This window comes from Gymnogyps californianus, chromosome 6, assembly GCF_018139145.2.
Source record: "Gymnogyps californianus isolate 813 chromosome 6, ASM1813914v2, whole genome shotgun sequence".
Lineage (NCBI taxonomy): Eukaryota > Metazoa > Chordata > Aves > Accipitriformes > Cathartidae > Gymnogyps > Gymnogyps californianus.
The window spans coordinates 7,017,722-7,032,879 of record NC_059476.1 but is presented as its reverse complement, the minus strand read 5'-3'; the positions used below and the strand labels follow the sequence as shown (position 1 = coordinate 7,032,879).

Sequence of the window (15,158 nt, the reverse complement as noted above, 5' to 3'; positions counted from 1 at the left end):
TCCGCACCTATGGTCATCTTGACCAAGGTCATCTTGAGTCTTCCCCTACGTGCGGGGGAAGCTGCACAAAAGAAGAGTAGAGTTTTGTACATTGGTAAAAAACGCACTCCGTGATTTAACTAGACCTGTTTTCTAAATTCAATGTAGTTATTTTATGCATTCTCTGGGTGGGGATATTTCTTGGAATAAAAATTACTTATGCTTATTTGACTAAATAGAAACTGGCTGATATAAGCCACTGTTATACCATATGGAGACTTTAATGAAAGCAAGCAAATCAGTTGGCATTTCTAAATTTTGTTATCTCAGTTTGTGCACACACTAAGACTGTACTTCTGAGCACGCGTGTGTGTGTTTGTACCCACGTATGGAAGAGAAGATGCCTGCAAGACAGTGACTATATGCCCAAAGCACACTGGATGGTTGCAACACAAAATAAATGGTTTTGTTTTTTAAAGGGTGGGGAAAAAATTATAAATTGAGCAAAAAGACAAAATTTGCTTTTGAAGAAATGTCACTGCTGTTTACACGATGTGTGTTTGTATGTCATTTCTTCCCTAAATGGAGAAATCTGGAAGGACTCTTAAGATTAGGCCTCTGCTTAACACTTAGCTTCAACTTCTTTTTGTTTTTTTAATTGGTCTGGCTTGGTAGAGAAGTCAGAAGACAGCATGCAGATGGCATGTAGCATGTAGGGAAAAAAACATGGCATGTAGCATGCTGCATTTTCTGTAATGCCATCAACAGAAACCAGGAGGTATTTTTATATTTTACCCACCATTCTCTGTGCATGTGTATTCAGTCACCAAAATGGAACTTCTAGAAATTTCTTTTTTTTGCCTACGTAAATATCAAGCATTTCCACAAGACACATCTTTCTCCTCCACAGCTCCAGAAGTGTTGAACAACCAGAGATACACACTCAGCCCTGACTACTGGGGGCTAGGCTGTCTCATTTATGAAATGATTGCTGGGCAATCACCATTTCGTGGAAGGAAAGAGAAGGTGAAGAGGGAAGAAGTGGACAGAAGAGTGCTGGAGACAGAAGAGGTGTACTCCCATAAGTTTTCTGAGGAGGCCAAGTCCATCTGTAAAATGGTAAGAGGCTTGAAGGCCCGGTGTGGCAGCTTCATTACCAAGCTGTATATCTGACACGGTTTGAGCAGTAACACAGTACCATAGAGGGGCTGCAGAGACAAGGACTAACCAAGCTCATCTGTTGATGGGATGACTGCATTCTCTATTCATTCAAATTGTGTTTATTTGGGCTTGCTTCTCCATGAGATTCATCACGGTCATCTTGAGTCCTCTCCAAAATTTTATGGCCAAGGAAGCGGTATCTATTCTCGTGAGACTTTGAATGTTAGTTTGCAGTCAAGAATGCATTTCTGTCTTTTATAATCTTGTAGAAAAAATAAAAAGGACTTGATGATGCAAGACTCTGATTGTCTCCTGCAAGGAACTGAAAACCCCATGCTTCCATTGTCTTTGGTGAGAGCTGGGGGTAAACAGGACAAAGATTATGCAATGAAATTATTGTGACACTCAAATGTTGTCCCACCCCATCTCACTAACTTTGTTAGCAGCTTTTCCCCCGGGGTGCCAGGGTATCCAGCTTTTTTTAATACTGTTGAGCTGTCCTTTAAAATGTTTTCTCACTCTTTCAGCTGGGAGTCATTTTCGTAGCACAATAGCCATGTCTGACAATGGAAATCCTCAAACCCTCTGAGAAATCTCAAAGCTGTGTCTGAATTCATCCATGTCTTGTCGACATCCATCTTTAGAAGGCTGAATTGTAATTTGGAAAGGGGTGGGCCTTTTTCTTGATGTTGTTTGCTGAAGAGTGAAGTCTCCTTTGGAGACAATGACACATCTGTGTATACTGGTAGAGAGAGAATGAAGGGAAAGAAAGGTCAACAAATAGGTAGTGAGAGTTTCACCAATATCTTGTGCAACAGGCAAGCAAACAGATCAACAACATTCTGGTTGGCTAGCTTCATGAAGAGACATTGAAGTCTCCTTGCAAAATAATAATGGTAGTATTGCCAAGTATCATGCCTGGAAGTCATTAACTCACAGTGCACCAACTCACTGCTGAATCCCAAGGGTAGTAATTAACTGACATCACTCGATAGATACTCTAGGCCATTCACTGCCCTTAATCTGCGATTCAGAGCCCCCAGTGAAGTCGGCGTGGGAGGATCTAGGACAGCCACAGGCTCTTACAGACCATTTCATGTGCTTAAACAGCCTGCCATCTTTTCTCTAGTAGCATCTCAACTCCCACCAGGTGAGGAGCAGCATCTGCTGGAGTGGCAGAGAGTTTGTGCGGGTCCTGTTGTTAGCATGAAATGAAAATGTCATGAGGCAAAAATCATATTCTTGTTGCTTGTTCTGTAGTTAGTTGCAGGCATGAGGCATAATAGAATGAAAGTATACTTTGAAAATAACCAAGCCCATGAGAACTTAAAGCTGAAAAGAATTAAATGTAGCATTGATGGGATAGTGCTGGAGATGACCTACCACTTCAGGGGAGTAGACAGTGAAAGTCATTATACTGTAGTAGTCATTTTCATCTTCAAGCCATAGAGTCTATGGTTTCAGGGAGTCAGGGACCTCAGGAAGTTGTCTAGTTCATTCCCTTGCCTCAGGGAACATAAACTATATGCAAATCATTCCTGACAACTTGATCATTACTGCTTCACTGTCCAATCACGTGGCATGTTTATTTAGGTGGTTTGTGCAAACTCTTTATCGACCCAAAGATAACCCTGTCATTTTTGAGCATTAATACATGAAAATTACTGTGCCTTAAGGCTGAAAGAGCCTTCTGATACTGAGCATGATGGCATTTGTGGTTTTCCATCCAAAAGTCATGTATTTTATCAAGTGCTATTTTTAAAAATCCATGATTCAAATATCTTTTCTCAAATACTTTTTGCTCTTTATATTGAAAACCAGAACTTTGTTGCTTTGTATCAGCATCGTAACAAGGAAACAAAAAAGTGATACATAAGTACCCATCATACCTGGAAAATGAAGCATAAAGTTGCAGTACATAAATCCAACTTGAGCCTTCACAAAGATCCAACACAAAAGGCTTTCCTGTAGTGGACTCTTCAGGGCAGGAGTGAGGAACAACATGTTTTCCACCTTGTCTCCTAACCTTCTCTTCAAAGCTTACTCCATGAGCTAATAGCGTCTCCATCAGGAAATATATTGTCTTTATTAATTTACTCGTATGAAAACCCTTAGTGTCACCCCATGTTAACCTCCCCTCCTGGACGTTTATGCCCTTTGCATTTTTGCAGGCACTTATCTCCCATATTTCCATGTTTCATTTTGTAAGTCATTTCCCATAAATCAGCCCTCATTTTGGACTGAAACAGAGATGAATAATAAATAATTAGGAACAGGGGCAGCTGGCTTTCTGGGAAGCTCCCCAACCCATAGTTCCCATATAACATAAGTGCTTCATGGTGTGTTTTTTCTGTGAAAAAATCCAATCTTTCTAGGAAATGCTCCCTGTTTGTTGTTGTTATGACTTGTACTTCATTGATGTACATGAGTGTTTTCCCTGACAAGTGCAGTCTTGCATCCAAAGATGTGACTTGAAGTGCATTCAAGTCAACAGTATTGGACGGGCCCATATTGCTGTGCTCTTCTGTCACTCTGTCAGTGTCCTGTTTGTCTACGTTTCCCACAGACTATCTTCCCTGCCACTTCTTATTCCTGCAGCTCCTATTTGACTCCGCAAAAGGGGTCTCTGATTGAAGGGTGCAAAGACAACGGAGCCAAACTCTTGGTTTGGTGCCCAGTGACAGGACAGGAGGCAATGGGCACAAACTGAAACATAGGAGGGTCCCTCTGAACATCAGGAAACACTTTTCCACGGTGAGGGTAGTCAAATACTGGAACAGGTTGCCCAGAGAGGTTGTGGAGTCTCCACACTTGGAGATATCCAAAACCCAACTGGACACGGCCTTAAACAATCTGCTCTAGGTGACTCTGCTTTGAGCAGAGGGATTGGACTAGACAATCTCCAGAGGCACCTTCCAGCCTCAGCTGTTCTGTGATTCTGATCTCCATTCCCTTCCCAAAGTGCCTCCCCAACCAACCAAAAGATGATGGATTCTTTTTTCTCCTAAAACCAATTTTTTCTCTTCCCCACTCACCACCAGAAACTCTGTAATCATACGGCTACTATTCCTGCCTGCTTTCATCCCTCCTCTCTGCTTTCATCCCTGCAAACCAACTTGTTCACACATTATGACACCTTAAAGGTTATCAGTGCTACTGCTCTTTCATCTATCTTGAGAGGCACCTCATACACATCAAGGTGCTCTTCAAATGATTATCATTGCTATTGCTATTGATAATAATAATAATAATAATAATAATAATAAATCTTTTGTAGTAAGCCTTTGCAATAAGCTTAATTGTCACCCATGTCTGAGAGAGTTTTGACTCTTCAGTTGGCCAGATTGGGCTGTGATTTCATAAGCATAAGCAGTGTGATATACAGCCAGTTATGTCATTCTGGCATCTTCAGTTCCCACACCACCGTCTTGTCTCATTTAGTAATTGAGAGGTGACCATAGTATTACTTTTCTATTCTCTAAAAATTGTTAAAAATAGTATGCTTACTTCTGTTTCAGGGTTGAAATTTATGTAGGTGATCCCTTAAACTATTTGATCAGCTGGGTCAATGGAAGTGGGTTTACCATTCCCCTTTTCTCTTTTCATGAGCAGCAATTTTTTGGTTACAAAACAAACCTACCCTACAAAAAGTTTCCCTTACTCCTATAATTTTAGGACTAACATCTTAGGACTTGGAGTTGTTTATTACATGGTATGATCTGGATATGAACTGACTGATCACATGAAGATAAATAAAGCAGCGCTTTGGGGACTGTTGGTTTTTTTTAGCAATCCTCACAACAGTTGTTTCTTTTTGTAAAGTAAGCAAAACAAAGTAGTGGAAAAAGTCTCAGACATTGCAGAGTTTTATCAACAGCAGGGATCAAATGAGTGACATGAAAGTATCAGAGAGTTCTTTATATCAGGAAAAAGATCTTAATGTAACTTCACCGCTGCTACACAAGACTCTTCTTTGAAAGTCCTATTCTAGTCACGCTTTGCCTGTAGCTCTGTAGACTAAATCCTGCCTTCATTTACACACATCCAGTGTCATCTGGAGCCTTTGTTACCAGAACATAAAGCTCTGCTGCTTGGTATATCAACTTCATGCATGGTTGAATGGCCTAAGCCATCTTCAGATCTGAAACTCTGTGAATTCTCCATAGGCTTTGGCTGTAGAATTACACTTAAATATGTTTGATTGGGTCATTGCACTGCTGTCCCAGGAGGGCTTGTCATCAGCCCGATGTAGTTGCTTTTGTTCTGCTCTCTATTCATATTAAATACATCCTTTGAAACGGAATTAAACAAAAGTGTAGAGATGACTCAAAACATACAGTTGTTAATCTCTGTTTTCTTTCCCTGGTCAGATTCCCAAATGGGATGCATATTGCAGGCTATTATGCAGGTTTACTAATGCAGAAAGCTGCTGGGGCTGCAGGAAATGCTACAAGACTCATTATTCCTTGGAGAAAGGAAGGACTTTCCCTTCTGGAAAATATTCTAGTCTATGCTATCTCTTGATATCCACAACAGAAGCCAGGAGAAGTGTCTGGTTTCACCTGTTGCCATCTCTAGAGCTGGCTGCAGCTACAGCTTACCAAATTCCATGAATTTCTTATTTTTTTCTCCATTGAGACTCTCCTCAAGAGGCAGGCAGCTGCTCCCCTGCAGCAGGGCTTTGCAGGAGAATACTCTCCTTTCTGTGGTCTTTCAGCCCCAGCCTATTCCCAGTGGCCTGTTCCCTTTTGTGTCTTTCAGCCTGCAGTGGCTAGCCACCCACAACCAACTGCATTCATGCTCCAGAGACTTCCTTCTTGCATCTGACGTTACTGAATACTCCCTGGTTTCTCATGGCGAAGCCCAGGAATCCCCAGACAGCCTTTTTCTATCCTCAACTGCCCTATCCTCTGACCACACACTCCAAACAACTTCTGACATTTACAGCCTGGCAAGGGTAAATTCCCAGATTAGCTTGGTCTTCCCACTTAGTCCAGAGGCAGGAGAATTACTGGCTGTACAGACAGGAAAGTAACCCCCTTTCTTCCCTTCACAGCTGACTTGTAGAGCAGAAACTGCAGAGGTCTCCTTTATCATCTACAGGCAAGTCCAAATCTACCCCTTCCTACTACAACTTGCTCCTCAGCAGCACTGTTCCTGAAAGCTTCAAGGTATCATTTCCAAAAGTGTATCATCAGAGCCATGGGTAGTAAAAGTGGTCCTTCTGCCTTCAGATTCTTCTTTCCATCTGTCAGTAAAGTCATCTCAACATGAGAATAGAAGATCAAAAGACCTTTTGGCTTCTCTGCCCAGACACAATAGAGCAAACCAGATCTTGACTGGAAATTCCAAAGCAATCTTCTTCACATAGGCTAAATCCATATGCCAGTTGGGATTTAAAAAAAAAAAAACCAAAAAAACCAACGACAACAAAAAACCTTGCCTCAAGACCATGAGACCTTGAAGTCTCATGCAAGGATTTGAAAGCAAAATGTCCCTCTTTCCTTCTACCCAGGAAAAGCAAGCTCCAGAGAAGTGCCCTGAGAAAGATGTTTTCCTATGAGCTGGATCAATATGGTGCTGTATCACGTGAATCTATGTGCTCAGAGGATGGCAAGGCATAGAGATGTTTCTTCAAGTCTTTCTCTGTCTATGAACCAGCCAGTCATGGTGACCAGTCAGACCAGATGTCACCACCTAGACAGCAGCAGAGGCAGAGGAAACTGAGGAAGAAAGGGATGTTGCTATCTGGAAGCTGGAAGTTGCTGTTGTGGCCAGAACCACTACCATTTCCCCCATCTCTCAATCCATACAGTCTCCTCTGGCTATTGCTGCTGCTGCTACTGCTGAGGCAGAAAGAGCTGAGCAGAAGACTCCTCATTTATATCCCACAAACCCTTTCACTACCTCTTCTTGCTGCTTGGCCTCTGCCATTGTAGCTTGCTCAGGACTGGCTGGAGGATGGTCTCTGCATACATGGGGCACACTGATTGCCAAAGCCATTTGTTGTCTCAGGGTGGAAATGAGGCTCCTAGCAAAAAAATGCAGAACTGAGGAGGCTGTGGAAGTCAGATAAGAAAACCACTGAAACCCAGGGGGTAGCAGAGCATTCAGAGAAGCCTGAAGAGCTGTGACCCTGTAAACCTGTGATAAGGACAAGAAAACCCAGCTCTAGCCAGACACCAGAGGAAAGATTACCAACCTCACATTAGCAACAAACCGTTCTTTCAAGGTTCCTCCTCATTGAGATGATGTGGCTGAGACAGCAACACAACCAGAGGGTTCTGGGGCATACCCTGCACTGGAAAGCCTACAAGCAACGTCTCCAGACAACCTTGCCTTAGTGGAGAAGCTGCCTGGCTCCCTGTTCCCAGCCTCATGCAAGGCTGCACCTGCTTGTCTACCTGATCTCCTGAAACACTTCTTTTCGTCTCCGACCCTCCCAAAGCTATTTGCCTCCTGGTCTCCTAAGTGAGTCCCAGCCAGGCGCTGCAAGGTACAGCTCAGTTTGCTGACTGCCCTGGCTGTCAGGTACAGCTAGTATGATCCCCAGGGGCTTATCCAGGGGGGCTCCCAAGGGCTCAGTCCCTTCACGGACTCAGATGCTCAGAGAACCCAAACCACGTCACTGTCCTGCATGGGTGCTGACGCTCCCGTGGGAAGGCAGTCCCAGGGAGTTTTGCTGATCATTTCAGTGCGATCGGTCTGCACAGCCCACCTGGGGAGGGGGCGAGGGGAGATCGCTGCTTTTCAGCTCCTGCTTCGGAGTAGCAAAGCTGGAGACGGAGGAGGAGGTGAGGGGTGAACCTTTCCCTCCCCCGGGCACCCAGGCACCAGTCGCCTCCTGCCCCAGGGAAGAGTCCCCGAACCAGCTCCAAGGTCGCTTACTCGTCGGGATCCTTCCCCGAGGGGCGCGGAACGCCTCGCCGCCCCTGCCGGGCCCGGCCGCCGCCCCGCACCGCCCCGCCGCCGCCTCGGCCCCGCCGCGCTGCCCGGCCGCGCTGCCCTTTCCTCTGCTGCCCCCCGGCGGCCCCCGGCGCGCCCGGCAGCCGTGCTCCCCTCCGCCGGGGCCGCGCCGGGCATCCCCCTCCGGCCGTTCCCTTCCCTTCCCTTCCCTTCCCTTCCCTTCCCTTCCTCCCTTCCCTTCCCTTCCCTTCCCTTCCCTTCCCTTCCCTTCCCTTCCCTTCCCTTCCCTTCCCTTCCTTCCCTTCCCTTCCCTTCCCTTCCCTTCCCTTCCCTTCCCTTCCCTTCCCTTCCCTTCCCTTCCCTTCCCCAGCCGGCGGTGGTGGGTAGTGGTGGGGCCAGCGGCCGCCTCACAGCCTTGGTGTCAATGCAGGCTGGCTCAGCCCCTTCCTTCAGCAGCCATTTAGAAATCAGGGTACGAAAAGTGCTGAGCGGTGGGGTGTCTGCCTGGCTTCACGCCCGGCTCCAGAAGGCATACCCTTCCTGTGGGAAAGGGCTGGTGTTTTTTCCTCCAAGATGTTGCAGTGTAAGTATGTGGTCTTTTCCCCCAGAGTGGAGACTCCAGCAAAGCTAGCTTTGACTGTTTTCAATGCATGTTTCGTTTTCTTTTGTACTGAAAGGCACATGTTATGCATCCCTTTAATAGGCAGTTGAAATCTCTGGGCAGATCACAGTGAGTTCGGAGTTGTATTTTCCCTCCTCTATCTAAGAGAGCGCCATGCAGGCTTCCTCAAAGATGAATGGAAGGAAAAAAAGGAAGCCAATTTGTGAACCTTCACTTTTCAGCAGATTGCCTAAGTCAGTAGTACATTTAGAAAGGTCCCTGTCCCACGTGGTGGTCTTTTTGCACCAGTCATTTGCATGCTGAGCTCTGCCTCTCTTCAACTGTTTAGATGTGATCTCTTAAGACATTAATTTAGCCTACTTGAGTCTACGCATATGATTTAAAAGAAGAGGCATTTCGGTGAAGATTTGGCTACATGTTCTGTCTCCTCATCCACCAACTAGTCTGTGCCAGAATTGCTCTTCCATTGAACTGTTCTCTTGCAGATCAATTGCAGACCATCCATACAAGGTCTTCCAGGACCTACAGCCCCTGTGTTTGTGTTCATGGACCTGCTTATCTGAAAGACCAAGGATGCTGAGTTCAGTTAGTGTCCATTGCTCCATTACAGGCACCCAGGCAACAGGCAGGACTTGCTCTAGCAGGTAGAGGTGGTGCCTTGCCCTTCTCTGAAAACAAACAAGGCTGAACTGAGGATGGTCACGGATACTGGCTCCATGGACAAAACTCCCCTTAAGTTCAGCAGAGATAAGCCCATGAGCACAAAGGGTTGGTTCAATGTGTCATGTGATGTACTGGAATATACTGCCATGGGTGGAGGGGAATACAATTTGATAGTGAAGTTGTGCAGCCTAAGCAACAGGGGAAAATTATTCTTACAAGAGTAACAAGAAAAAAAAAAGAACTGAGAAAAAGCCCATGGGACTTATGAATATGCATCTATGTATGTTATTAGGGTATGTCAGATCTCTTCTTGAAAGTGTACACTGAAAGTAAGCAGAAGCAACGGTCCCTATTTTGACTGTAAACACTTTACAGCAGGTAATTTTCAAAGGGTTTCACCAGCATGTAGAACAGTGCAGTCCTAATCCATTTAACTTTGGCCATTAAGTAACAGCAATTACAATTCCCCTCTGTACTTCCCTCTGGGCACGTTCAAAACCAACTGGAGATAAAAATATCTTTGTGGAGCTCTTGCTTTTCTGACATCCTTACCATTCCTCTTGGCATGTTTCAGCTCCTCACCAAAGATGTGAAGCAGCGGCTAGGATGTCAAGGGGAAGGTGCAACAGAAGTGAAGAGGCACCCCTTTTTCAAGAGCATGAATTTCAAGCGGTTAGAAGCAGGAATGCTGGATCCTCCCTTTGTCCCTGATGTAAGTACGATAGGAAGAACCCCCAGTGGCCTCTTTCAAGAGATTTGTTTCTAAAATAACTTCTCTCTTTTAGAGCTGTCATCACTCTCTGCATGGGTAGCTGTCCTAGGAAGATGTGATAAGCTGTAGGACTGGAGTGGGGAGGCTGGGAGGAAGAGGAGAGCTGCTCTGTAGACGTGTGCATGCAGGGTGGGTGGGCCTCCACGTAGGGTGGTAACCTGGGGCTTGATTCTTTCCCACTCACTTTACCACAGTCTTCCTGTGTGACACTGGAGGCACCACTTGATCTGTTCTTGCCTCAGTTCCCAAACTTTAAACTGGGAACCTTTGTATTCCCTTATCCGCGGTAGTAGTGTGAGAATAAGTACGCTCAGGACCATGTGGTGCTCAGAACAATCAGCAATGAAAGCCACATGTATGCATACAGACGTGAAAGCAGAATTACAAAGTCCAAAGCTCCATGGAACTGAGGAATGGACTGGATCATCATGAAAACAGGCATTCGTTACAGAGAGTCTGAACCAGGTTCAGTTATCAAGTGTCACACAAGCAGAGGAGGTGACTTGCACCTGAGAGAGCATTTTCAACTTGTTAGTGTTCATGGGGCACGGAACCCAACATTGAGTCCTTACTCAGGTTTACACACCGGTCTTGCACATACTGAAAGTCTTTGTTGCATTGGCAATAATAAAACTTTTTCCACCCTTTTGTGGTATCGGTCTCTACCCCAGTGCACAGAGTTATCTGATTATTTTCCTCCTGCAGGGCTCTCGTTCTGGCTAGACCTTCTATCCTTAAAGTTCCCATATGGTTCTAAGTAAACCCTGCCATTTTAACGTATTAAGGAAAGTAACATCTTGGCAGCTCTCATTCACATTGCTGCAAACTCAACCAAACCAAAGTGGTTTGAACACTACAAAAGTTTACTTTAGCTGCTCTGGTTTTGCTTTACATTTTACTGTGCGGCCTAGTTATTCCTGCCAATTAGCCCATGGTGTTACGACCTGCTTTAGTGGGAAGAAATAAGAGACAAGCTACTATTTCTTTCTGATGTAGAAAATTAGAAAATTCTGGGCTCAAATTTGGGACCCGCCAGAGTGTATTAAAAGCTTAACTGTGGCATGTAAGGCCTAGAAGGCACCTCTTATAGACATATTTGCTAAAGCAGAGGCACATAAATTTTTATGGCTATTTATTGGGAACTCAAGAGCTGCCCCTAATTTAATTTGGCACTTCATCCATAGATTTCCAAGTCTTTACTGAAGTCAGCTGAATCACCCAAAGCTATATAGCCAATGGCAGAGGTTGTAATCCAACCCATGTCTCTCCATCCTCTTCTAGACTACTCTGTCTCCACAAAAATGTTGTGGATTGCAGCCGTCAGGAATGCAGAGGAATGCAGCCTCCAGCAAATAGGACTTCTGTCAGGAATCAGCTGGATTTGTTTGGTCACACTGCTCAGATCTAGATAAAATACTGCGTGGTTGGACTCCTGGGCTGTGCAGTCACGGTACCATGTGTAGACAGTAGAATTCAACACGTGCTTGAGTTCAGCAGGTCAGGCTAGTCCCACAAGCCACCCCTCAATTATTCCTGCGCATCAAAGGGTAACTGTTGTTGATGGGAACTCTCTAGGCATGCAGATGACCACACTAGCTATGACAGGTAGCCGGTGATGACTATTTCTGCTTTCTGTGGCTGACTGCTGGAATATGAGCTAAAAGCAGCGTCACTGCAGAGAGTCCTGTCTCTGTCATCCCAGAAAATTAAGTAGTTTAAAAAGGCAAAGCCATTTGGCTATTTGTTTGAAGAAATGCAGCCAAGTTAAAAGAGTTAATAGAGGTGATTCTGGACAGCTTCCAGCAGCTGAGCTATTAATAAAAACAATGGAAAAATGCCAAACCCCTTCTGTTTTCTTTAGCAATTAGTATACATTCCTTTAAACTTTTAAGCTGCAAACTCCACAGCTATCTGAGCAGAAGGACACTTCTATTTGAGGTGCCTTTCCAGTGTGTCCCTCATAAACATTCTGGTTTTCTGTTGTTCCTTCTCTAAAAGAAAAGACTACTGAAGGATTTGATTTTTGTCTTCTTGCTCTTTCTGTCCTTTTCCCCTCACCTCTTAACCATATGCTACATGGATGCCTAAAACCCACTTTGGCTGCGCTGATGCTTTAAGGACTTCAAAGTGAGAAGCTTAACATGCTTAAAGCGAAGTCAGCCTTTGATGATAAACATGAGGGCAGAGCAAGTCTAGAGAAGCCAGATGCAGATAGTCACTTGTTGTCAGGCATTCTCACTTGACTGAATCTGTGAATGAAAGCACATGGTCAGACTCAGAAATATTTTTTCTCTTGCTGTTTTTCTTTTTTTTTTTCTGCTGAGATAGCCCAGAGCAGTATACTGCAAGGATGTGTTAGACATCGAGCAATTCTCCACAGTGAAAGGAGTTAACCTGGACCAAACAGATGATGATTTCTATTCCAAGTTTTCCACAGGATCAGTGTCTATTCCATGGCAAAATGAGGTAAGGATGTATCATAGTAAAATTACTCCAACAAAACCCCTAACACAGATGGTTTAAGAGGAGCTGTATATTTCCAGTAATATATAGCCACTGGATAACTTGCCAGACTCTAATGCTTTCATAAGTTACAAATGGCCTCTTTCAAGATCTATAATGTGCCACAGATGTCAGGTTCAGGTGACTGTATCTGTTGGCTCTGCGTATTTGTGTAAATTGGCAAGGATCCGACTGTACTTCCTTCTCCTGGATTTCTACAGAGGTGTTTCGACAACAGCTCTCAGGAACTTCCGTGGGATGGCTGGAAGTCCTAATGGGAGGCTCCTCCATTGGTAATCCTGATCTCACCCGTTGTCGTGTACTTGCAGCGGGTCCCAGCTGCAGCAGTTGACCCTGGACCTTGAACTGCTCCAGGATTTCCAGAGCTGGGTCTTTGTTTCTGTTTGATATCAAAATGCATCCAATAGTGGATTTCGTGATCCAACTCTGGATCAAACAGCAGATCCACTTAAGCAGAGGGGTGCTAATAACTGGGATTTTGTGAGTATGCCTGTCTTTACCCTATATTCTCCACAGTGCTAAAGAAAAGAACAGAAAGCTTTGTGGGGCAACTTCTAATAAGACTGATATGCAAACAGGCAGAGCAGACTCAGCCTCTCTTTTTCATACATCCTATTTGCCTTCTATAGCCACCAGCAGGAATTCAACTGTTAACTCTCCTAACATATTGCTCAAGCTGCTGGTCCTGATCTTGACTTTGAACAACCTAGCACTACTGGAATATATTTAATGCAGATGTATAATTTCTTTTTTACTTTCTTATTGTATTCCACTAGATGATAGAAACAGAGTGTTTCAAAGAACTGAATGTATTTGGACCAAATGGTACTATTTCACCAGACCTAAACAAAAGCTACCCCCCAGAGCCACCCAAGAAAGGATTGCTGCAGAGAATATTTAAACGACAGGTGAGATCTTTTATGACTACGGCAAGGAAACTCCTGTAGATGCCCCGTGTCACAGCCATGTTCTGGTGGTATTTTTGCTAGGAGAAAGACAGTGCGTCTTAGAGAGGGCTGGCTGTCACAGTTACCTGGTAATTTCCCGACTCATACTGCATATCCCAGGTTTCCCATCTACCTCTTGTGATTTTTTTACCACCAGAAGTTCCAGTGTTGTTCATGAGCTTTGTTTCCAGCAGTTGAAAACTTCTTACCCAACCTCTTTTTCAGTGATATGCTGAAGTGCCTTTTGAAATGGTTATGTGGTTTTAATAAGTTCCTTGTGAAAATCCTTGATTTATGTGTTTAAAAAAAAGAAAATGCAAATTTTGAGTGAGGTAGTCATGGCAGGAAACCAAGACACTAGAGAAGAGAGCAGACCAAATAATACGTGATGTACAGCTTTCATGAGGCGCCATGGCACCACTTGCAAATCTAAATAACATTCTTAGACCGATCTATTTCTGTAGGGTTAAAACCATGCCTGAGTATGGGCAGGTATCCTCTGTATTAGTCAGATTTAGCAGATACTGACATCTTGCAGTGAATTGGTTTTACTCCTGGAGCTCGAGTGAGTCTTCTTTGCTGCCTTCCTCAAGACCTGCGATGGTCCTCCTGACCTAGAGAGAATACAGGTAAGAAAGTGAGGAATATTTTACATCCAAAGATCTTCAAACAAAAATCTTGCGGTCCAGTTCGTACGTTATCACCATAAAATGAACAATGTTGGACTAAAAGAAAGCATGGCATATTTTGGGAATCTAATTGTCATTGTCTTCCTCTTTCTGCAGCACCAGAACAATTCAAAGAGTTCTCCAAATTCAAAGGCCAGTTTAAATCACCACATAAATTCAAATCACGTAAGTTCAAACTCCACTGGAAGCAGCTAGTTCCAACTCAGTTTTATGAAACAACATGTTGCATCCTTCCACTATAATCTATGGAGCTTCTATGGATGAGAGAGCCTCCACCGTTGAGTGAAAAAAAAAAGAATCTCCCAAAAATGGAGATTTTCTATCCATTCCTTCCAGTGGAGCCTCATGTTTTAAGAAGAATTTTCCACTCAGGTCTGTTTTTGGAGGTGGCACTCAAGACTGTGTGAATCAAATTTGTCTATTTAGAACATTGCAATAGAAATTCAATGAACATGACTACTTGCACGTATTTAAATAGCATCATACTAGAACTGAATTTTGTCTTTATTATTTTTAAAGAAAAGTTTTGTAAATTTCTCTATTGTCTCAGTTTACATTTTGTACATTTGTATTTAAATGAAAGTCAGACTTTGGAGGTGTATATTTTCCAAGCAGCAGCTGTAAAGCCATGTGTTTTAAGACATTTTTTTAAAAGAAAAAAAATGTGACTCAAGACTTCCAGAGCCTCAAACGAGAAATCATTCTTTTTAGTAATTCTAGAAAATTATTCATAAATCACTTTATCAGACTGGGTTTTATTGACATGCATTTTTATGCAACCGTTTATTCTTAATTATTTTACATCTGTATATTTGGTTTACAGCAACACTGCATACATTTCTCCTCTTCATTAGTTTGTAATGTCTCGCATTAAATGCTAAAGGACAAGATTTTGA

General features: G+C 43.7%; 1 protein-coding gene across 1 annotated transcript in view; it reads left to right on the top strand.

The window, feature by feature from the left end:
• The window catches only part of GRK5 (G protein-coupled receptor kinase 5), a gene marked incomplete at its 5' end in the record, with an annotated part of 92,891 nt that extends 78,361 nt beyond the window's left edge, over window positions 1-14,530 (top strand). The window contains 5 exons of the mRNA XM_050898843.1: window positions 890-1,098; window positions 9,906-10,043; window positions 12,432-12,569; window positions 13,403-13,534; window positions 14,359-14,530. Coding sequence (XP_050754800.1) covers window positions 890-1,098; window positions 9,906-10,043; window positions 12,432-12,569; window positions 13,403-13,534; window positions 14,359-14,457 — 716 coding nt within the window. The remainder of the gene's footprint in view (window positions 1-889; window positions 1,099-9,905; window positions 10,044-12,431; window positions 12,570-13,402; window positions 13,535-14,358) is intronic.
• Window positions 14,531-15,158: the final 628 nt, after the last annotated feature.